This window comes from Coturnix japonica, chromosome 2 (assembly GCF_054131305.1).
Source record: "Coturnix japonica strain WE chromosome 2, WE-NBRP24, whole genome shotgun sequence".
NCBI classification, from domain to species: Eukaryota; Metazoa; Chordata; class Aves; order Galliformes; family Phasianidae; genus Coturnix; species Coturnix japonica.
This window is the reverse complement of record NC_140664.1, coordinates 20,374,454-20,396,947: the sequence shown is the minus strand read 5'-3', so window position 1 is coordinate 20,396,947 and position 22,494 is coordinate 20,374,454. Positions and strand designations below refer to the sequence as shown.

Genomic DNA, 22,494 nt, shown 5'->3' with positions numbered 1-22,494 from the left:
ACCAAAAAGCCCACCCATCAATGCTGTCAGTGCAGACTCAGGTTCCGATTTTGCCCTTCTACAGCCTAAGTAGCCTTAGGCAGGGACAAGTGCCATAATAAAGCTCCAAAATGCTGATCTCACTCTCTGGTAACTCAGGTTCTGCAATGCACAGAGCAGAGCTGAGCCAAACCTCACCTGGCAGCAGAATGCACTTTGCTTTTTATCAGAACCACTTTCACACTCCCGCAACAGTCTCATTAGCCCTAATAGGCAAGCTCCAAACATCAGCGCAGCCCTGCCTTTGCACTGATGGAAAATTAAAGGAGTTTCCTTCCATATTCTTCAGTGTGAGAGCTCAGCTGAGAATCTTTCAGGATTTGGAGAAATTTTAGCTAATTGAGGTAAACCAAACATACCTAGCTGCTTTTATGACTCTTTCAGAACAGTATCTTTTTAAGCTAATACTCCACTGGGGAGCACAACTCGCAGACAAAAGCCCTCTGAAGTGCCTTGAAGAGATCTGAGCTCTGGGCTCTGAACTTTGCTGCTTATAAACAATCATTTCAATCTGCCAGGCCACAGCGGGAGTATGAGGCTTCATAAAGGGGCTTAGGTGTTGTAACACTGAACGCATCAGCATTTTGCTGGGTGTCTCGCTATCCAGCCTCCCCACGCAATCCAGAAGACTTAAGACACAAAGAACCAGATCTGCACAAGCCAGCAGGGAACCACTTTAGGAAACGCTGAAGAAAGCACAGCCCAGCTGTGCTGAAGTACCTCTTTCTGATCAGGTTTCAAACCCCAGATCCCTTCCCAAAGTAGGGACTGAAGCAGCACACGCTCATAAAACAGTAATGGCAATTATAACACTCACTTAGGCCTTGGAAGAGAAAGACCTAGGTCTCCTCTTACACTGCAGAGATGTGAATATCCACTCCCAGCCCCAGGCTGTGACTATTGGGATGTCCTCTGGAAGCCCTTCTGCTTTTCATGAGAAGAAGAAGATGGGGTTGGACCAGGGGAAATAGATACTTGGTTATGTCTGGGCACTTTGGCAACAGCACAAGGACAGCTTGGGCCCCTCTCCCAACTCAGTTCAATGAAAGGTATGTATTTTCAGAGAAGAAAAGACTGGAGCCTCAGTGAGCACCATGAACTATGGGGGCAGGGGGCAAAGCTAAAACACACGGGTGCCACCTTCTCTAGCAGCATTCAAAACTTTTCATGAAGGAATAGAGCCCATTGCCTGCCAGCATAAATTAGCTTTGAATCGCTAGTGAGTAGAAGGTATTGATGTGGTCTTCTCAAGGCTTGCTCTGAGAACACCCACACTGCCAGCTAAATAGAAGAGTATGTGATTTCTGGCATCCCAGGCTGTTTTTTGACCAGCCTCTCACCTGGTCCAGCACTGAGGTCTTGGACAAGCCAAGAACTGTTTGACACTGAAGCATTTACAAAACTACACCGGAGGAAACCTGCACCTCTGCATGACTTGCAGTAGAATTTGGGAAACTGAGCTTTGGGATCAGGCCTAGTTCTCCAAGGGCACATAGATCCTAACCCAAACTGTTTGTTTACCACAGATATAGTCGCCTAAGTACTTTCCAGATCTGTCCTTTGGGGACTTAGACTGGCTGGAAAAAAAGAGGCTAAGAAGTGAAGTCACTCAGGGCACCAAAGTCAGCTGCATACCCAGAGGGCCTCCCAGTTCCATCTCTGGCCTTCCCCCAGAGCACTGGTGGTGCAGGTTGCATTTGCCTTCTGTGGGTTGCACAGGCAGCCCTTCCCACAGCTGGAGCTCCAGACCATGAAAGCAAAGGTGCAACAGCATCGTGGTGAAATCCTAAAGATAATCTTTGACTTCTGCTGTCTAGAGAGAGAAAACGCTTCAAGTAGGAATGTGTTTACCATATTAATCCTAAAACAGTTCCATTATAATGACAAGCGTGATGTTTCATCAAAATTCTTATGAGATTTATATCTGCTGTAGCTCTCCTTTGGATGGGAGTTGGATGTAAAACAAGCATATGTTTCTTGTTACAGAGCTGCAAAAAAATATCCATTGTTTCTTGGTTGGCTGATTGAAAATTTAAAGAAATCAGTCTGCCATAACAAATGAGATCTCCACAAAGTGGAATCTTATATTTCACTGTGTATTTAATAAGGGAATTTAAATGATGTAAAGGTTCACTGAAAAACAATTAAAATAATTGAAGCTACAACCGTCATCAAATGGCAGGATTAACAACATTAAGGAAGATTCTCTTAATTTGATGTTTAGATGCGCCCAAAAATGTGAATTCAAACTGAGAAAAATATTCCTGTTTATGGAATCTGTACAGACCTTACATCCAGAAAGCTACATCAGTGAAGATCAAGGTTTCAAAGTCAAGTTTAGATGCTGCCAGTCAAGGTGCTGCTGCCTTTTATATTGTATGACTTAAAATTACAAGTTCTTTCATGGGAGAAGGGCACTACAGAGGGACCTGGATACACTGGACCGATGGGCCAAAGCAAACTGTATGAGTATCAGTAGGGCCAAGTATCACATCCTGCATTTTGGTCACAACAACCCCAGGCAACCCTACAGGCTTGGGGAGGTGTGGCTGGAAAGCTGCCTGATGGAAATGGGCCTTGGTGTGCTGATGGACAATCAGCTGAACATGAGCCCGCAGTGTGCCCAGGTGGCCAAGAAGCATCCTGGCTTGTATCAGGAATGGTGTGGTGAGCAGGACTAGGGAAGTCATCCTGCCCCTGTACTCGGCATTGGTGAGGCTTCACCTCGAGTACTGTGTTCAGTTTTGGGCAACTCAGTACAAAACAGACATTTAGGAGCTGCAGCAGGTCCAAAGAAGAGCAACAAGGCTTGTGAAGGGCTTAGAGAATATGGTCTACCTAGGAGAGACCAAAGGAACTGGGGCTGTTTAGTCTGGGGAAAAGGAGGCTGAGGGGAGACATGATTGCTCTCTTCCAATACCTGAAAGGTGCTTACAGTGAGAGCAGGGTTGGTCTCTTCTCACTGGTGACAGGATGAGGGGAAATGGCCTCAAGTTGCATTACATTTGTATTACATGGAGATTATTGATATTATAATCATGTCTTTAATCTTTACAATTTCATTCTTCCCCATCCCAGGCGTCTTTAATGAAGAAGTTAAGGATTCAAAAATAGGAATCACACTGGGGTACTTCAATACAATGCTGCTTTTACTTGACTCTGACTCTTAAAATGTTAAATACGAATGTTAAGAAGTCAGGGATTTTGGCTGTTATGTCAATTGGAGCATGGATGCTTTGCACTCTGTTCAAAGCTCAGCCTACTTTCAAATGCCTCGTGTCAACAAAACCCTTTTTTCCACCCCATTCTTTTAAAAAGCTTTTGAATCACGTTAACCTTAGATCAAAACTAGGATCAAACAGATACTAACTTATTAATAAAAGTTCCCAAAAATGCATCATCGAATGATGTATGTTTCAATGATCAGGTTTTAAGACAGGAGATGAAAGAAACCTCACATTCTTAATGTAATCTATTTGCAAAGTTTTTAAGGGACATTGGTGATACGGAGATTTTCACACCATTTTGTTTTTACCATGTCAGGTGTGAAATATTGGGATAAATATTTCACCCAGGAATGGCTGTGTCCATTATGGAGATTGTGTTGTGGAATCTCCTTCTCTGGAGATATCTGAGAACCATCTGAACACCTACCTCGTGTGTTCTGCTGTAGGGAATCTGCTACAGCAGAGGGGTTGGACTCAATGATACTTAGAGGTCCCTTCCAACCCCCACAGCCCTGTGATTCTGTGATTCTAGAGATGCAAGCAATGAAAGCATGAACATTAAGATTAGTTAGCATCATGAGCAGCAAAGCTAGAAGCCAGGATCCTGGATTAGAATGGATTTTTGCATTTGTCAGACATAACAAAAAAGACACTTTGTTACTATCACACAAGATTGCGTGTAATAACACAAAACAGGCATCAAATTAACACAGCCATTAAACTCAGGGCCTTCAGCCAGCAAGAGCTGGTATTTCCAGATACACCTGAATCATTCCTGTGTTTAAGCACAGCCTGAATTACACACATCTCTAATGTTAAGTCTGCTAGCACAACTGTTTAAAATATTTGATGCCACTTATTGTAAGCAATATCCTCTAGGCTAATAAAAAATAGAAATGGGAAGTTAATTATACTGCAGAAAGCACATTAGCATAGCACTTCTATCATTTATAAGAATATCATAAGCTGAAATGAGACAGATACTAAGATTTATATGAAAATCATCTTTTATGCTTTAGCATCACATACAGTATAAAAAGCTAGAGAAATATTCCTCGATTTTATGGTTAAGGAACCATTTCCATTTGTCACTACTGCAACACAACACAAGCACTGGCCCTGTATTCTCACCTCCGGGGAGAAGAGATGAAAGAAATAGCACCTCCTTTTTTAAGCTAACAACTTAACCAGCAATTCTGGGTGTTCCCTTCCTAACCCTCCAACTACAGGAAACAGCTGTACTATGAAAGGAGTAAGAATCAAGAAGCTGGAATAAAGTCTACATACCATTAAGCTAATGTGTAATGTATATGCTCATAGGAAAGATCTGAATGTTAGCTTGCTAACATTTTTAAAGAAGTCTTCCCAAGAGATTTTATACTTTGACATGTTTATTTTAGTTGGACGAACAGACTCAGTGAACAAGCTGAAACAAGTATTCCTTCAGCCTTACATGCTCTTCCCTGAAGACTCGAATAACCAAACTTTTAGAAAGATGTGGCTGTTTGCATGAAGTAGTTCAATAGTTATTTCTTGTTCCATGCTTCTCTTTCAAGTCGTTCACGAATTACTTCTTTTAGGTACGGTTCAAGATAAGGCTTATCCTGAAAAAAAGAAAAAAAACCACATTTCAATATGCTTGTATTTAAAAGGGAGGCCCAGAAATGACTCAAACCATTCCTGCAGATCACCTCTCTCTCATTCTTTCTCAGACCTGACTAAAAAGCAATCTATGGAGTGGAAGAGATTGGGGGTTAAAAAAGGAAAAAAGGGAAAAAAAGAATCACATTACTCATTCTGAAATGAGAGACTTAGTATCTGCCAAGTCTTGTCAGGTCTGCAAGACAAATTCCCTAATGTAACCACTTCTAATTCCTAATGCCTCAACAGCATTATCAAATAAAATGATGCTTTCAGCTTCAGAAATAACACGGAGTTGTTTTTGTTTTTTCTTGTTTTGCTTTTTTGACAGGTATCCAAATGAGCAAGATCCACTTTAATTTCATCAGGTCCGCGTAAAATAATATTTGCACGAAAGAAACTTATTTTCTACTTAAGCTTTAAAGAGCACTGCAAACAGATTCAATAGGACACCTGTGTTCAGTGTGACTGTGTTCAGTTGCTAATCAAACTGCTGTTCAATCAACACATGCAATCAAATAGTCAATGCAGCAAAATATGACCAATAACACAAGGAACAGCTTCTGCTTCTAGGAGGAAATTAAAGCTCTTGTGTTATCTTCCAGTCCAAAGTTTAGTGGCAAGATTCCTCTCTGCCCTATACTTGGAGAAAGATGAAATGGACAAACCTGTGAGTTCTCCACAGCAAAGAAACATTCTAGCTACAGCCAAAAAGGCAGATTTTGTTTGATTTGGTTGTCATACTACAAGTAAGACGCTTATTATAATAAAAAGGTTGCTTAAGGGTAATCTAAGCTGTGAGGTAAGGAAATATTTCATCTGAAGACAAGAGTTCTATAGTTTTGAGCTGTAGTTTAAGCTTTTGTCATCTTGAATAAAGCATCTGAATTTCCATTAAGATCCAGACTTTTAATCAGAATATCAACACAATGTTATTCAAAGGTATTTTATAGAACACACACTGATTTACTTATTTTAAATAACATGTAAGCATGCACCTCTTCATAGAGATTCCATGTCCCCAAACCTGATCACAGTCCTGGCATTAAGAGCTATTTGAGAACACTCAGCACACTCACCTCTTCATATTTTACCCACTGTTCTTTCGGAAGGATCCGATGTTTCAAGCTTAAATCAAGTGCTCTCTTTATGCGAAACATTCTTTCATTGTAAAGATCCTCTGGAAGTCTTTTCAGTGCTTCTTTTACATCTTCATCTTCATACAACGTATCATCTCGCATTAATCCTGTATCAAAAATATTTTCACAGTATCACTGAATAGATGCTCCTAAATAAGACTCAAGACCTAACAAAGATGTTCTTTAATTTGGGCATAACACTTCAAATGCAAAAATATAAGGAAAAAACCCAGACAAATCTATGAGAAACACTAATTCCTCATAGAGAATAGAACTGTGAATATTTACTTTCACGTATTTGCTTTTGCTCCTTTGCCTAAGAAAGAATATGGAAAATGGATGTTTGATTCTATGTGTTTCATCAGATATACAGATCTGAGCGTGGATTTCTGCTCTATTTTATATCCTTGCATTTCAGATGGCAGTCTATGTATGAGATTTAAAAGCTGAATCTATCACGATCAGTCACAGCACAGATGCTGAAACAAGCTCCGTAATAACAATGGACAAATTAAGTACGATACTATCAATTTCTTGTAATCTCCTTTACTTATAGGAACATCACTTTTACAGTTACTTGACCATAAATTAGGCTAGAGACTAAATCCTTTTTTGCAGATTGAACACTTTGCACAAATATCCCAGTTAGACTGACTGCTATTAGCATCAATCTCTTCATTTTTAGTGGTAGCATTTGGGAAGCTAATAAGGTTAGCAAATAGCAATGCATGCAATTGACTTTGTAGGAAAAAAAAGAATCAGTCTTTCAGAATTGTTTTCCAGAAGTGACTTCAACAGCTCCAGCCTGACTTTAACTGTTAAGAGGCATTTCACAGAAAAGGAAAGGAAATACAGAAATAAAGGAAGTCATTTTTTTCTAACTTATTTCCACAAATAAATGTAGCAGCTAATACTGATAAAACAACACATCAAAATGCTTACACTGACCGGTTACCAACCATAACCACAGAATCACAGAATGACCTGGGTTGGAAGGGACCGCAAGGATCATGTAGTTCCAACCCCCCTGCCTGGCAGGGCCACCAAACATACACATTTACTAGATCAGGTTGCCCAGGGCCCCGTCCAACCTGGCCTTGAACACCTCCAAGGACGGGGCATCCACAACCTCCCTGGGCAGCCTGTTCCAGGGCCTAACCACTCTCCTAGTGAAGAACTTCCCCCTAACATCCAACCTAAATCTTCCCTCTTTTAACTTAAAACCATTTCCCCATGTCCTGCTATGAGGATTGTTATATTTGAAAAGCTTTAAGGCCCAGTGAAGTACTTACCGTATTTGTTGAATCCAGCTGCATTATAGTACCACTTTCGAAGCCTGTCCATCAGGCGGCCACCTCCTGAAACTAAAAACAACTGTCATCAGTTGGAGAAAAGCATAAAATTCAGCATCCCACACCACTACAAAGGCATGCAAATATGTGTCAACCTCTTTCAGAAGCAGTAAGGCACCACTTGAACTTATAGCTCAAGCTCCACTACTCTTAACTGAGCTAAGAGCAGTGCTCTGCTATCAGGCTTTTCTAATCAGTTATCACACCTCATACTCCCAAGCTTTAGGACCTGAGAATCACAGAATCACACATAATTGTAGGGGTTGGAAGGGATCTCTGGAGATCATCAAGTCCAACCCCCCTGCCAAAGCAGGCTCCCTACATCATGTCACACAGGTAGACGTCCAGGTGGGTCTTGAATATCTCCAGAGAAGGAGACTCCACCATCTCCCTGGGCAGCCTGTTCCAGTGCTCCGTCACCCTCACTGTAAAGAAGTTATTGCGCACATTCGTGCAGAACTTCCTATGCTGTACTTTCAACCCATTACCCCTAGTCCTATCCCCACGCACTACTGAAAAGAGACCAGCCTCACCACTATGGCTCCCACACCTCAGGTATTTATAAACATGGATCAAGTCCCTTCTCAGCCTTCTTTTCTTAAGGCTACACAGACCCAGTTCCCTAAGTCTCTCCTCATAGGGGAAATGCTCCAGGCCCTCCCCTAGAAGAAGAAGAAACATCACTAAGGGACAGAGAGCAACGCCAGCACTCGGGCAGGACAAAGGAGCCCGAGGCCTTACAGAAAGCTCCTTCCTATCGCCTCCGAGCCCCTCAGCCCCACAGAGGCCCGAGCTGAAGGACAAGCTCAGGGAAGGTAGGGACAGAGGTCGCAAAGAGACGACACAAGCCAAGGACACACGGCGCCCAACGCGTCCCTAACACCCCACCCCGGCCTGCAGCCCCTCCACAGCCGCGGGAAGGACGACAGGACGAAGACAAGCCCGATGTGAAGAGCCCTGCGCCGCAGCCGCCCCCATCGCGAACCCCCCGTCTCCTCACCCGTTGCCCTCGCCGCCATCTTGACCTCGGCGCGGCGCACTGCCTGCTGGGGGACGCTGCGTCAATGGCGGCGCAGCGCTGGCGCATGCGCAGAAGGCGCGGCGTGAACGGGGCGGTGATGGGGGCAGGCCTTTACTTATGAAACACCCGTAGGATGTAATTAATTCTTAGACAATAAGGAAGTTGAGACCTTGAAAGGAAGCAGTTTTTAAAAATGTTTATTTTTTCTTTTAACTTGTTTCTATTCCTTTCAACGTGTGTTAAGAATTAAATCGTTTTTAAGAATTTTTCAAAGTCCTGCATAGACGTTTTGGCAATCTCTGTACAAAACACCTCATCAGGTAAAGACACGAGCTGGTCCAGAGAGATGTAGCTGGGTTGTGTTGGGTCATACTGGGCTCTTCCCAAGAATATAAGAAACATGTGTCTCTCTTTGATTCGTAACAGCCTTGAGTTGAAAACCTAAGAAAGGAAGAAAGAAAGAACCCTAAAATCACAGAAGAGAATCTTTTAAGTAGTCTAAATTTCAGACTCAGATGGATCTAAAATAAAACATTCTTCAGACAAACTGGTGCAAGAAAACACATAATTTACATCTTTCCTCGTTGATTTTGTCAACCATCACGTAGTTTGTATCTATATGCAAATGATTTAAATTCTAGATAACTGTTTCAATATTACATACTGAAATACATAAACCAGGGAAATCAGTGATATAACTCTCCAGCATGATACTTAGTATGCTTATTTAAGTTAGCTATATGGTATAATTTGTGCAATCACAATCACAGCCAAAGTGAAGACAGGGAGTCAAAGGGACATGGCCAAGCTCTTCCCAGTGGTCTGTGGGGACAGGACAAGGGGAAATGGCCATTAACTGGAGCATAGAAGCATCATATTTTTAGTATTAGAGAAGCAGTAACAGATGGAGATAAGCATGCACTTGAGAATGCACTAATGGCCATAATATATAGAAACTGAATTGCCCTAGCCCTGTCCTGAAACTCCTGACTTTTGAGGATGGGAGAGAGAAGATGGCTGCTGTTTTGGCTTCCCAAAAACATGGAATGGAAGAAACTCTCCGCTTTCTCTTCCAAACAAAAGGAACAAAAATAACAAGGTGAAGAACCACAAAGCCACAACAACATAACTGAGAAAGTAGTGAACAAGGCTTGTGATCACGTACAGGTCAAGTAAAACAAAAGCGAGATTCAAACTGGAGATACAGCAAGCATCAGTGTTAGGTAATGGTAGATGTAGCTCATAATAAGATAAGTAATCAAAATCCAGAAGAGAAGTCATATTTTGCCCCATACAACTTATGCTTTTTAGTCAATACACAACAATAGTTGACTTGCCAATAGAAGTTAACTCAATTAGAGTAAAAGTCACATATAAATAGAGTATGTCCTGCATACAGTGAGCCTCCACTTTCATCAAACCAGTAGTTCAGAAAACATACATTTGAGAAATCCTTGAGAAACCTTGTCTTCTCTTGCACAGCAACATCTGTCTTGAAGACATCAACCCAGGGAGGTGGTTGAATCACCATCCCTGGATGTGTTTAAGAGCTGTTTGGATGTGGGTGCTCAGGGATATGATTTAGCAGAGGATTGTTAGAGTTAGGGTACTGGTTAGGCTGCGGTTTGACTTGATGATCTTCAAAGTCTTTTCCAACCTTGGTAATTCTATGATTCTATGGTTTGTTACAAAAAGGTGTGAAAATGATGGTGAAATGAATTAGACCGTGCAAATAGCACCTACAGTTTAGGTTAACATCTCACCTGAGGAAAGCGAGTAAGCATGTTGTGGGGAATGCCCATTATGTTGTGCAGGTAGTCAAATGTCCGTCTGAGTCTCTTTTTACTCGCTGTTAAAATCTTGGGGGTTTTAAATGCAATCTGCTGAATTTCATTACGTTGAAAACCAAACTCAACCAGACAAACCTGAAAAAGAGAATAACATTCTAAAGTCAGATACAACAAAGTTAGCTTGTTTTAACATGCCGGTGAAATAAACCAATGTAAAATTATTCTATGTTTTACTACACAGAAATATGAATGCAATCCATAATAATCTAGTCCTTTGAAGTCAGGGAGTGTGAACTGTTTATCACCCTGAATTAAAGTATAATTTGTTTATGGAGCATTCTTGAAATTTAGATCACTGTGTGAATGCTACCTACTTTTCAGTTTGTCTGAGATGTGAACCAAAAAACACTTGTATCTCAGAACGCATGGCAGTTACAAGCATAAAAATTATCCCCTGAGAGTTTTTCATCACTTCCAATACCAGACTTCCAAAAGAGCTTTTTCATTGTGGAGCTGTTGAATCCAGTAAAACACAGTAATCAAAGTGACTACTTTTGTTTATGTGTTATTTCTTTTGCTAATGTATTCAAGTCATATTTCTTTTTATATTAGGGACTATAATTTCAATTCTAAACTGAAGTCTACTGAAAGAGCTGTGCAGAACATGCACTTTGTTCAGTTCATTTTGCAGTTGGTTCACATCTAAAGTAAGATGTCTTTTTCAAAGCCTGCCTTGACTTTAATTATCATTCCTCAACAGGAAAATAAAACACATTTTTTCAATAAAGCTGTGAGAATTTCTCCCAGCATGCAGGCAGCAAGCAGTTCAGAGTTGTTGATAAAGGAGTTTAGCATCCAAGCATCTCATAATTCAGCCACTTCTTCTATCCAAATGTGACATTTACAAGGAGCTTGCTTTCAATCATGAAGTTTTTATGCTTGCCAGTCAACATAAAGCAGACTTTGAAATCCAACTCAGGTTTGTCTTCACAGCTGGCAAAAAGATGATGCTTTTTGTTTGTCCAGTTTGGTGTGACAACACTAAAGCTCTTTTCCAGGACTCCCTGGCAAATGCAGAGTGAAGGGTCTGGAATCTGGGTTTTGAAAATACCTTTTAAGATACTTTTGGCAATTGCTTCCAAAGATGACTGAAATCAGGTCTTCCAACTCCTGATTCTTTTTGATCTGCTTTATAAATATTTGCCTATCATAGAAAAACTAACCAAGTAAGACAGCATTCACATATGAAGAGACGTATTTGCACTACAGAGGTGTTTTCCACAGATCTGAGTTGGCAGGGGAAGCTTATTACATTAAGAATTACAACTCAAACTATGACCTGGTGTTAAACCAATGGAGAAACCAACTCCACTGCAGAGTTAGTTCTGGAATGGAATGCTACACTTTACGCTTCCTTGTAGGTAGACAAAAGATAGTTACCAAGAACTGAAAGTCTCAAAAAACGCATTCATTGTAATATATTGACTTCCCAGCCTGTGGAAACAATGTTCATTAAAAAGAAAGCACTATTAATTGGAACAGTCTGCTACTTTCCAGTCTCCACCCTTGCCACACACACATTTCAGATTGCAAGACTCCCAGCGCTTAATGGCTTCAGAGTGGTGAGTCCATCTGAAAAATTACATATTTTAATTCATAGTTATGCATTATAGGAGAATGGGATTTCTCAAATTGTTAGACTGCATCATGCTGTTTGGCCTAGCCAGCTTTACAGCACAGTAATTAAACCAATACATAGTTCCATTTTCAAAGGGGAAAGGAGTCCCTGTGGGTTTAAAGTTATTTACCCAACAGTTGTTAATAATGACCATCTGCTATCAGACAATAGGTGTCAAATGCACATTTTGGCACACTAGCTACCTGCCAAGAGGAAAATAATCAAAACCACATTTCTTCCTCCTAAATCTTCATAAACAAAATGAGTTAGCAAAAACCCATCGTAATTAAGAAGAAAATAAGAAAAAAAACCCCACAACCAAAGACCTAAAAAGCCCAAGGAACAAACTCTATTTTTCACTCGTTGTAAAGGAATGGGCAACAATTTGTGTCATCGGCTAGCAACTTTTGGCAGGACGGGAGTCAGATGAAGTTTCTAACCTACATCAGAATAGAAGACAGAACAAGACATTGCTCCAAGTATGCTGCATGCTTGCAAACCATAGAGGAAAAGAAGCTGTTTGACAAAACGCTCAATTATTTTCTGTCTCTCCCAAAACTATTTCATGGAACTCTTTTTGTACAGGATTCTTCTCCAGGGAATTTTATTTTCAATCAACTCCTAAGCTATGTGGATAGGGAATATGCTTTCACATCTACTAATAAGCTTACCTGAAGATTCTCTTTTACGGGCTCTAATTTGCCAGTCAGCAGCCTAGGAAAACGAATTACCAGATCCTTTGTCTGCAATTAGGAAAAACCCACAGACAAAAGAAAGATTGTTAATGACAGCATGCCTACAAACCTATCCACGAAGGGAAAAACTTCATTTTGCAATTAGAAAAGAAATGAACTTTCGCTTACATTTCATCAAAACTCTAATACAAAAATGAGTAAATTCTTTGCATTTTGATAAATTAAATCCTCATGCAAAATTAAATGTCACGTTCATTTGGATAACAAAAAATATACCACTACAAAACAGACTGGAAGACACAGTAGCAGCATTCCCCAGGAGAAAGCATACTGAAGAGCCCTTTCTCTCTCTCTGTGCCTGAGTTGTTTCTCTTGTTAAGCAAAACACTACCCGATAGAGGCTATTAATAGAATTTTTCAGCTGCAGTACTTTATCTGTCTACTTTAGGATCTACTAACACCATTGTATTATGGAAACACAAGAAGTTTCTCCACACTTCCTGAGTCATGGGATGACTTGTAATCTGCCCCAAGTACAAGGCAGGGACTAAACTCTTTTCTACATACATCTCTTACCTGAAGCCTGGAAAGGCCAAGAACAGGCACTGTGACAGCTATGACTGTTTAGCTAAAGAAGCCAACAGCAGAACACGAGATTCCACTTGAAAGTTGACATTTATTGCAATCACCAGTTGCTGCAGGAAACAACTAATGCTGCCCACTCATTCTAGGAAGCTTAAAATACTAGTTCTTGTCAAAATCCCGAAGCACGGTGCTAAAGCTTCTAAATAGTAGTAGTAGTGCTCTCAGAAGCGGTCTCAAAGATTACTCTTGGTAATCTGAGCACATGACAGTGTTTAGTTTGATTTGTATTTGGAGAATAGACTATTTTTTGCTGTTAAGTATGTTGCAGTTACAGAAAAGAGAGAATCTGCTCAAAAGTTATAAAGCTGCATGCAGTTTTCAGCAAAGCATTCCGTTCTGTGAATCACCGCAAGTAATAGAACTGCGTACACACATGCTTGTTTGACAATATCCAACCAGCAGATCACCTTCAAGCACTGTATGATTAAAGTCTTCAGGATTTTTGGAATATTAGATGTCCTATTACCTTTTTAGAAGGCTAAAATCACATTATTAGTCCTGTAATTCTCTGCATTACATGGGCAATGTCACTAAGCTTTGTGATGACAAACCTAAGTATTCATGTTTTAAGGCTGTAGAGATGTCACTGACAAGGTACTTAAAGACTTCAGAGTAAAGTTTTTACCTTTTTTACACTGAGGCCAAGTTCATTTTTGAAGAAACCCAGCCTGTTATCCAATCTTTCCACTGAAAACAACAGCAAATATGGAGCTCTTGAGACCATCTGAGTAATTTCTGCATTACCAAATTTTTTTGATTTTAGGTAAGCCACTCTAGAAACAGAACAAAAACAAAATAAAATCCAGTGATGAAAATTTTATTGCCTCCATTTATTCTGCACTTGTTTAAATTCCTCAGTGATATCTTGTAAACGGACAGATGTTCTATCATTAACATGCAACTCTGCCAAAAATAATTAGAAGGAAATCTGCAGTTATGATAAAAGCAAAATACCATCCCTCCCAATTAATTAGAAGTTAAATAAACCTCAGAGCAGAATGTCAATACTGAAGACAGATTTTAATTCCTTCCAGATGTACTTAAGCAGATAACTATGTTAACCTACATTTAACTACCAGCCTGCCTCCTAGATTACAAACACATTAATAGATCATCATAGGACACAGACAAGAAGATATACACAGCTTGTTGCTATTTTAATGAATTCCATTTCTACTGCTGAAAGAACAGAGTAATATACCTCATGCATCTCCGTTTTGCCAATAACATTGCAGAAGAAATATCACACAACGCCACCTATAAAGACACTGTCCAGAGACATTCCTAAATCAGCTGTTCTGTTACAATAGGTCCCCACTTTCAGTCACTGGTCCAAGTATTTTAGTTACAAAACATCTGCTTGTCAGAAAGGTGAAGGAACTGACTAAAGCTTTTATATTTATCAGAACTGTCTTTCTTTCCAACTCAGATTATTTTTTTCCTAACTTCATTGAGTTTGATGCACAGAGTACACTTGGAGGCCTGTAACTAGCCATGATCCCCAGGGATCAGTACTTGGCCTGGTCTTGTTCAACCTCTTTATCAATGACCTGGATGAAGGGATAGAGTCCACCCACAGCAAGTTTGCTGATGATACAAAGCTGGGAGGAGTGGCTGACACACTGGATGGCTGTGCTGCCATTCAGCAAGACCTGGATAGACTGGTGAGCTGCGCAGGGCGGAACATGATTATGTATAAGAAGAGCAAGTGTAAAGTCTTGCACATGGAGATGAATAACCACATGCAGTACAGGCTATGGGCTGACCTGCTGGAGGAGCTCTGCAGAGAAGGACCTGGACATTAAGGTGAACATCAGAAGCCAGCAGTGTGCCCTTGTGGCCAAGGCCAATGGTATCCTGGGATGCATTTTTAATGTGGCCAGCAGATCAAGAGAGATGATCCTCCCCCTCTGTTCTGCCCTTGTGAGGTCACATTTAGAACACTGTGTCCAGTTCTGGGCTCCCCAGTTTGAAAAAGACAGGGATCTCCTAGAAGGAGTTCAGCAGAGGGACACAAAAATGATAAAGGGCTTGGAGCATCTCCTGTAAGAAGAAAGGCTGGGTAACCTGGGTTTGTTCAGCCTAGGGAAAGACTGAAAAGAGATCTGATTAATGTTTATAAATATCTAAAGGGAAGCGGGAGGCAAATGGATGAACACTTGGTGAAGGGGCATAGCCAGCCCTGAGCACAGGTGGAAGCAACTCACTTGTCTGGCCAGAAGGGGGAGATCCTGGGTCCACCCCTCCATAACAACCTTTAAGGGATGGCAGCTGCAAGGGAAATATCTCTATTTGGAGACTGCCACCTTTGAAGTGCTGCATGAGCCCTGATCCTTTGAGAGGGATAAAGGATTTCTTCTTTATTACTAGATTGTGACATCTACCTTTCCTGGGTGATCCAAAATTATATATGCTATTGCCTATCCTTACATCACCATTTACAAAGAACCATTTAAAGAGGTCTGCTTTGAATACAGACATTCAGAAATGTCAGGAATTGTTGTTAGATGAAAATTAGTTATATAAGAACTGATTTGATTTGACAGCAATTGAGATACTGTCTAGACTGCAGAATGTTCTGCAGAAGCAGATATTCAGCAAATGATGCTTCCTCTTGGAGTAGGACAAGAAGAGGCTGTATTAAATCTTTTTGAGAGAAGAAGTAAAAATACCTTCCAGTCACTATATCCCTTTCTACAAAGTTTCAGAAATTAGATCACAATGTGCCAAAAATCTCTACAGAACAGACATAAGAACAAGCTCCAGAGAACCAAATCTTCCTAAGGAGGCATCTCAACTCAAAGGGTAGCAGCCTTGTCTCCAGGCACTACTGACACTGCTGGCTACAGCACCTTCAGAGACAAAAAGAGAAGACAAGGGAGAGAAATACAGGACACAAAAATAGAGGCTTATTCCTTCATAGTTGATCTCATTTTTTTTTGGATGCTGCAGGTTGGCTGTGCTGTACTTCTTCTGTTCTGTTTTTCAAGGCTATGTCTGTCAAGCATCTTAAAAACATAGCTAAGTAAGCAGTCAAAATACCCAACAAACTTCTGGTCGTTCTGACTCTTCTCCTTATATTTTCTGTTAACAAGTCATTAAGATTCACACTTGAAGCACTTCTGTGCTACCTGGAAAAGCAAGAATTTTAAAAGGGGGATAGCAAGATAGTAATCAGCTGACTGTAGAAAACAGTCCATTAAATAACAGTAATTTAATCTGAGCAAGGTTAAAGATAACTTCGTGCGAATTGGCACTAAAGTTAGCCCTCATTCTTACTGCAGGGGTCAGCAGTTCTATGTAGCATGTTAACAGTTTTAAGTCATCATTAACAATACCCTAAAAACAAAGCATCTGGTGCAGCTGCAGAGCAGACACTGATTTGCAACTGTCAAATTATTATGAATTATGGAATGTTCTGACTTTTACAGTGTTTATCCGAAGTCAAATGCCAAATCTATGAAAATTTGTGTTTTGTTTCCTGGCAGTGTGGAATCCATAGCAATAAAACATTCCAGAGTGATGTAACGGATACCATGTCCATCTGCGATGGAGTGTTTATATAAAGGTGATACTCAGCTTTCAAAAGACAGCTGAGACAAGTTCAGCCTCTGCAGAACACTTACCTTAATGTTAGCAGAAAGGCATTCATCAATGCCAATCTGAGATGGACTTACAGGAAAAAAAATAATCAAGCTGTAGAATATGTATAAGAAATTGGCTTGCTCTGTTCAGCCTCAATCTCCCAGACTGACACAGAACAGTCACTGAAAAACAACTCTAAGTTCACAGGTGCGTTACAGAGTTTACTATAGCAAAACCTACTCTCTTCTGGAAACATAAGCAACTCAGACAATCAAGACTACTGCTGGAAATGAGCTAGGTTAGTTTTGCCTGCTGTTTCTAAAAGGCCACTTACTGAATAAGCAAATGGAAGAACAGAAGAAAAAAAGAAAAAAGTCAAGTCTATGCCAGTATACCTGTTTCCATAAAGATGTACTGTCGGAGTTCAGTCTTGGAAAGCTATTGCATAATCCAAGCAGACAGAGGTTTTTAAAGTAATACTAAATACTAGGATATTTTGAGTTCTTTACAAAGCAAAAAATGCATGTATGTGAGTGTTCAATTAATGCAAGCCTCCTTGAGGTACTTTTGACATTCAGTGTCCACCTCCTGTAGTTTTTCTGGTCTATAATCAATACACCTAATGAAAGTATAGATCAGAAGAATTAAATCACTCCATTTCAGAATCTAACTCCCACTAAAGATTGGCAACAAGCAAATACAGCTGAATAAAGAAAGCTAGAATCTCTATGGCTACAAGATAGATCAGTATAGTTTGGTGCTGGTACCTTGAATGCTTCATAATTTAATGGTATCCCACCTGTAAACATTTGGAAGGAAGCAGTAAAACAAAAGAATAAAGAGAAACTGTTTCTATCCATAAACCAGCAAGGAGAAATACTGGAACACATTTACAAGTCATCACATCAGCACTGTGGCAAGGAACTTTTGCACAAAAATATATGGGCAAAACCTATATTCAAATGCTTTGGATAAATGAAGAACTAAGAACTCTTTTTTTAAGGAAAAAAATATATTGCTATGTATTATCTTAAATATCTTTAGTATTTTTAATTTGGTATGTTTAATTTTAGGAAGGATTTTGTTTAAAAGTGAAGTGTTTCCTGTCATAGATAGAAATGACATCTTTAAAGTTCTAGGAACAATACTCCAAAGTTAACAATCCCAACTGTATGAGACTTCTGTGAATGTATATTCACAGTTACCACCGTTATGTCATATCTCTAGAACTGACCAGACAAATAATTGTTAATGAAATAATTACTGATAAAGAGGATGTTCCACTGTTGGCAGAGAACAGGTAGAACTATTAAACAGCTTGGTTCAAACAACACTAAAACCAACAAAATTGGTAGTCACAGTTATAACTTCCAACACAAATCCTATCACTTTTCAAATCATGCCTCTGGAGAAAAAGGAGTATATACATGCATTTATCTTATTTCTTTAGTGCTTACTTTCAGTCAAGTAGCTATTATATTCAGAATACAGTGTCTTCTGGAGCCTATGTAATCAAGGGGCAGTCTCCGTGGTAAGTAAATTCCAAGTTGCTACTAAAAGAGACAGTCTTTTCTGTTTATTCTCCTTTCTGAAGTATGCGTCTCATCGTTTTATGGAGATATGGCTTTACATCTTTTTAAGTCAGACTGAAAACTTAAGCAGTTAAATTTGATATGATGGTCAGTTTTCAAATGGATCAGAGTGTTGACTTGATTTTTGACACCACCACCGTGTGTTAATACTGACTGATGGGAAAGGAACGTGGAGCCAGGAGCTGAATATAAGTGGCAGCAGCACACGTTCAGACAAGCTTAAGCCAATTGGGAAACTTCAACCCTAGGGCCTCAGCACCCTGTTGATACTTTAAAGGCATACCTGGTTTCTAGAGCTTCCACATCTTCACCAAGGATGTATGGATTTTTGGTCAGGAATGGTCCCAGTTGATTGTCTTCTATACCCACATCCTTCAGAAACAGAAGTATTTTAGTTATATCTTTTTCAAAGTCCAAGGTCAGTAAGAGTTGACCTGCCTTCTGACGTTTCTCCACTTGAGATAAGTCAACTCCTACAACAAATAAAATGAGAGACCGTTATAGTTAAACACAGATCTGTTTTCCTATAAGTGTTTCAGAAAGTCACGCTGAAGCTTCTAAGGAGTAATATGTTTTATTTTATGCTCCTCTTGATTAGCATACCTTGCTCAACACACTAAGATTGTATATTATGGAAATGTTCCAGATAAAACAAGCAGATTGTTTTCAGACTCTTTCTAAAGGGAGACATCTCCAGTGAATCCCACATGTGAGAAATGGAGCATGCTAGTATGTATCACATGCAGAGACCTGTCTTGTTGCACAGAAATATGTACAAGGAACTAATTCCATTACACAAGGAAAGGGGACAATTTCGCAGTGAAGTGCCTCTGGTGTGTGACTCACACATAGCAAATTCTTATTGGACAGGGCCAGATTTCTCCCTCTCAAATACGTTTTTACCAACCTTTTTCTAGGATTCCTTAAACTTTGTGAAACAAGGAAGGCAGCAGCAACCACGAATCCACTATTCTTTTTGCACAGTTCAAATGCTTTTTGATCAAAGGAAGGTGCTCTCTCTCCTTTCCTTTTCAGTCTACTGTGTCCCAGTTCCATGGTTCTGCATAGCAACCATTCTCCTTCCTTCTTAGGATGGAGAGCTGCAGTAACTTTCCCAGCAAAGTAAAATATCCTTACCCAGGCAAAAATAAAAGATCAATGGAGTTAGGCAAGTTACAGAAAAAGCTCCCTATTTCCACAAGCTCTGGGAGACACATTAAAGAACAGCCTTGTTTTCAATTAATAAAGCATTGCAGTAAGTCATGCAGGTGACTACCTGTCTTTTTCCATTCACCCTGCATAATATCTTACTGCCCTTCTTACTGGTCATCGTTTCTACAGCCTGAAATTTTCAAGTTTACAAAGCTACCAATTAGATCAAAATACAAACCTGCATGCAGAACCTCCAAAGCTCCAGGCACACAGAAAACATGTAAACCAAATCACACATACCTAAATGGACAAGCTTGGTCAGGGTTTCTGAGTGATCAACATAATCTCGAAGTGTGGAAGACTGAGGGGGAAGAATTGGATCAGCAATGATCTTCACAGCTTCTTCCTCAGAAATCTCCTCCAAAGCAGATGAAGGTGGAACATCATCCCAGTCTTAGAAATAAATACAGAAGATAAAGTGATTGACAAAACCACTCCCCTCAAATGCTATGGAGATCTCCTCAAATCCATTTCAAAATGCAAGAACATCTTGCTAGAAATGAACAGCTCATCTACTGTTATTTAAAAGCACATGCAAAAAGACTCTGCTCCCAGTTTTTGCCTCTGTGACATTTCCTTGTCACTGTCCATCAGATCTTGCTCATAAGGCTAAATCTGAGCCAAACGCCCAGCAAGGCTGCCATCAGCCTCCCAGCTTCATCACTGTAGACAACAGATCATATCACATTACTGAAAAAGGCTTCTTGTCTTCCCAGATGCATTTTTGCCTGATCACATCCAGACCAAAAGCTACTGGAACAATTATTTTTAATTACCTGGTAGGTCCATTGTCTTCTGAATACAGTACTTGAACTGCAGTTGTTTTTAACTTTCAAGGTATTTCACAGCCAACTCCAGTTGTGTGACCATGTCTTACCCATTACAAATGGCTGCTGACTACCACCACCTCTGACAGCTAAAGAATTTGAGCTAAGAAGAGTTGCATAGACTAATTCAACTGTTTTAACTCTTGCCCCTTTAAAGCCTGAGCAAGAAAAGCACAATAAAACATTTTCAGCAACACTTACATCTTAAATAATAAGAGCTCACCAGAAGTCAATATGGATATGATGCATTTCCTTTCAGGATCAATATAGACTACGATTCATTCTCATACCACAGATGCACTTTTTTTTTTTCCCCGCTTCAAAGTTTTTTAAACTTCTTATCATGAAACAGATCTCAAATTAATAAATCATAATAAAAAAAAAATAAGCTGTGTCTTTCTCATTACATACTGCCAACTGGGCATGTTGCTCCACATACTTGCACAACAGTAAATGTGCCTGCAGATCAAAATCTGGCACATAAACAAGCTGTGCTGCAGGTGCAGAGACATATAAGGTGGCTGATCTGGCAGATCTGCTGCTGCACTTTTTCTACAACCAGCTGCACAAACACACAGGTCTCAATTGCAGCTCTGAGCCACCGCAAAAATAAGCTCCGTAGGATCCAAGCTGTCTGGGCTCAAAGCTGAATCTGAACATATAAGACTGCCTTATAACTCCACATCACGTTTCCTCAGCATACCGGTGTTATTTTCAGATAACAGTATTTTTTTTTTATGTCCTCACTCACATATGAATATAAAAAAAGAGCCACTCTGCAAACATTTAGCAGAGAGAAGTGAGGCAGACAACATCAAGGAGATCCATTTCCCTCAGGAGACAATTTGACAACCATTTCTCATTATAGCAGCTCTTCACTTTGCTGTCTCCTGTTGCCTACCCTGGAACAACCCTTAGTGCTGTGTGAATTGTTTTGGGCTGGTTTCCCCCATCCCACAGCAGATAGTTATGAAAACAAAACGTGTTCAAGGACCTGTTCCAGCCCAGCACATTACAACTTGATTTGGATTAGCTCTATCTTTGGATTTTGGGTTTATATGCAATGGAGCTACAGCAGGGATTCTACGTTAGTCATGGGGTTAAAACCAAATGAAGGCAAGAAAGTCAGCTAAATGTGAGGGCTGCTCTGAAAGTGATGCCTCCTATTTTATTCTGTTGGCTTGCAATGTCAGAGGTGGATGTTGGTGGTACAGCAGGAAATGCTGCACCTTCCCACAGGCATTTTGGTACATTTTGTTGCCATGTGACAGATGGCAGCAGAGAGGCAGTCAGACAAAACTGCATCAGACGAAGTGGGATGAAGCAAAGATGCATCACTGAATTCCTCCACATGAGAAAAAAAGTGGCACCCAATGACATTTACTGATGCTGAATGCTGATAGAGACCAGACAGCAGATGTGAACAAAGTGTGGAATGGACTTCAGTTAAGAAGAAAACAAGAAGTGCCAATAGCAACACTGAACTCAAGTCTCCCTGAGGCCTCTTACCTTCATACAGCTTGGCTGTGCTCAGGTCAGAGACTGTCTCTGGTGCTTGCTCCTGCTTTACCGCTACAGGCAAACTGCTTCTGGGAGCGCAGGCCTCACCCTTGGCACGGCAGGGCTGAGCACGGCAGGGCTGAGCACAGCGTCCTACAGCCACGTTCAGCCTCCACGGTGGAAGCCTGAGGCCGGAGAGCAGCGCAGGCAGCGGGGCCGCCCCACAGCTGCGGCTCCTCGGGCCTAGTAAGCCGGAGGCCGTCAGCCAGCCGCAGCGGGCGGCCTGCCGCACCCACACGGCCATCAACCACCTCCGTGGAGCCGAAGAGACAGAGGGAGCAAAGCGGACGCCACGCTGACCTCACCCACAGGGCATCACCAGCACCACGCTCACAACCACCATACACCAAAGAGCGCAGGCGCTCGGGCGAGACCACTCTGGAGCGGGGAGAGGGGCGGCAGAGAAGGAAAGGGCCGCCCCAGCGCTTCCACGAGGAGCCGGCTCTGCTCCGCCCACCCCCCCGCCTTCTCCGGTCTCGTGGGTGAGCAGC

General features: G+C 40.8%; 2 protein-coding genes across 3 annotated transcripts; both read right to left on the bottom strand.

The window, feature by feature from the left end:
- Positions 1-4,639: 4,639 nt before the first annotated feature.
- Positions 4,640-8,443, bottom strand: UQCRB (ubiquinol-cytochrome c reductase binding protein). The gene is made up of 4 exons (XM_015855911.3): positions 8,399-8,443; positions 7,339-7,410; positions 5,987-6,153; positions 4,640-4,870 (listed from the first exon to the last, which is right to left on the bottom strand). The coding sequence occupies exons 1-4, from the start codon at positions 8,415-8,417 to the stop codon at positions 4,793-4,795; spliced, it is 336 nt and encodes a 111-aa protein (XP_015711397.1). The 5' UTR covers positions 8,418-8,443; the 3' UTR covers positions 4,640-4,792.
- Positions 8,444-8,600: 157 nt separating this feature from the next.
- MTERF3 (mitochondrial transcription termination factor 3) lies at positions 8,601-22,351 on the bottom strand. 2 transcript variants are annotated; one of them, XM_015855910.2, is made up of 7 exons: positions 21,953-22,351; positions 19,857-20,009; positions 18,688-18,877; positions 13,853-14,000; positions 12,559-12,630; positions 10,183-10,344; positions 8,601-8,860 (listed from the first exon to the last, which is right to left on the bottom strand). In XM_015855910.2, the coding sequence occupies exons 1-7, from the start codon at positions 22,245-22,247 to the stop codon at positions 8,666-8,668; spliced, it is 1,215 nt and encodes a 404-aa protein (XP_015711396.1). In that variant the 5' UTR covers positions 22,248-22,351; the 3' UTR covers positions 8,601-8,665. The 2 variants fall into 2 exon arrangements, 1 of the variants encoding a protein (XP_015711396.1); XR_014943320.1 differs by lacking the exons at positions 12,559-12,630; positions 13,853-14,000.
- Between the last annotated feature and the right edge of the window lie 143 nt (positions 22,352-22,494).

Coding starts and splice junctions, on each gene's coding strand:
- UQCRB (XM_015855911.3), bottom strand. Junction 6,154..7,338: donor AGCTGGATTCAACAAATACG/GTAAGTACTTCA, acceptor TTTTTGATACAG/GATTAATGCGAGATGATACG. Junction 4,871..5,986: donor AGTGGGTAAAATATGAAGAG/GTGAGTGTGCTG, acceptor TCTTTTTTTCAG/GATAAGCCTTATCTTGAACC.
- MTERF3 (XM_015855910.2), bottom strand. CDS start 22,247: ATGGCCGTGTGGGTGCGGCAGGCCGCCCGCTGCGGCTGGCTGACGGCC. Junction 14,001..18,687: donor GTGGAAGCTCTAGAAACCAG/GTATGCCTTTAA, acceptor TTCTGTTTCTAG/AGTGGCTTACCTAAAATCAA. Junction 8,861..10,182: donor TGCTTACTCGCTTTCCTCAG/GTGAGATGTTAA, acceptor TTCCTTTCTTAG/GTTTTCAACTCAAGGCTGTT.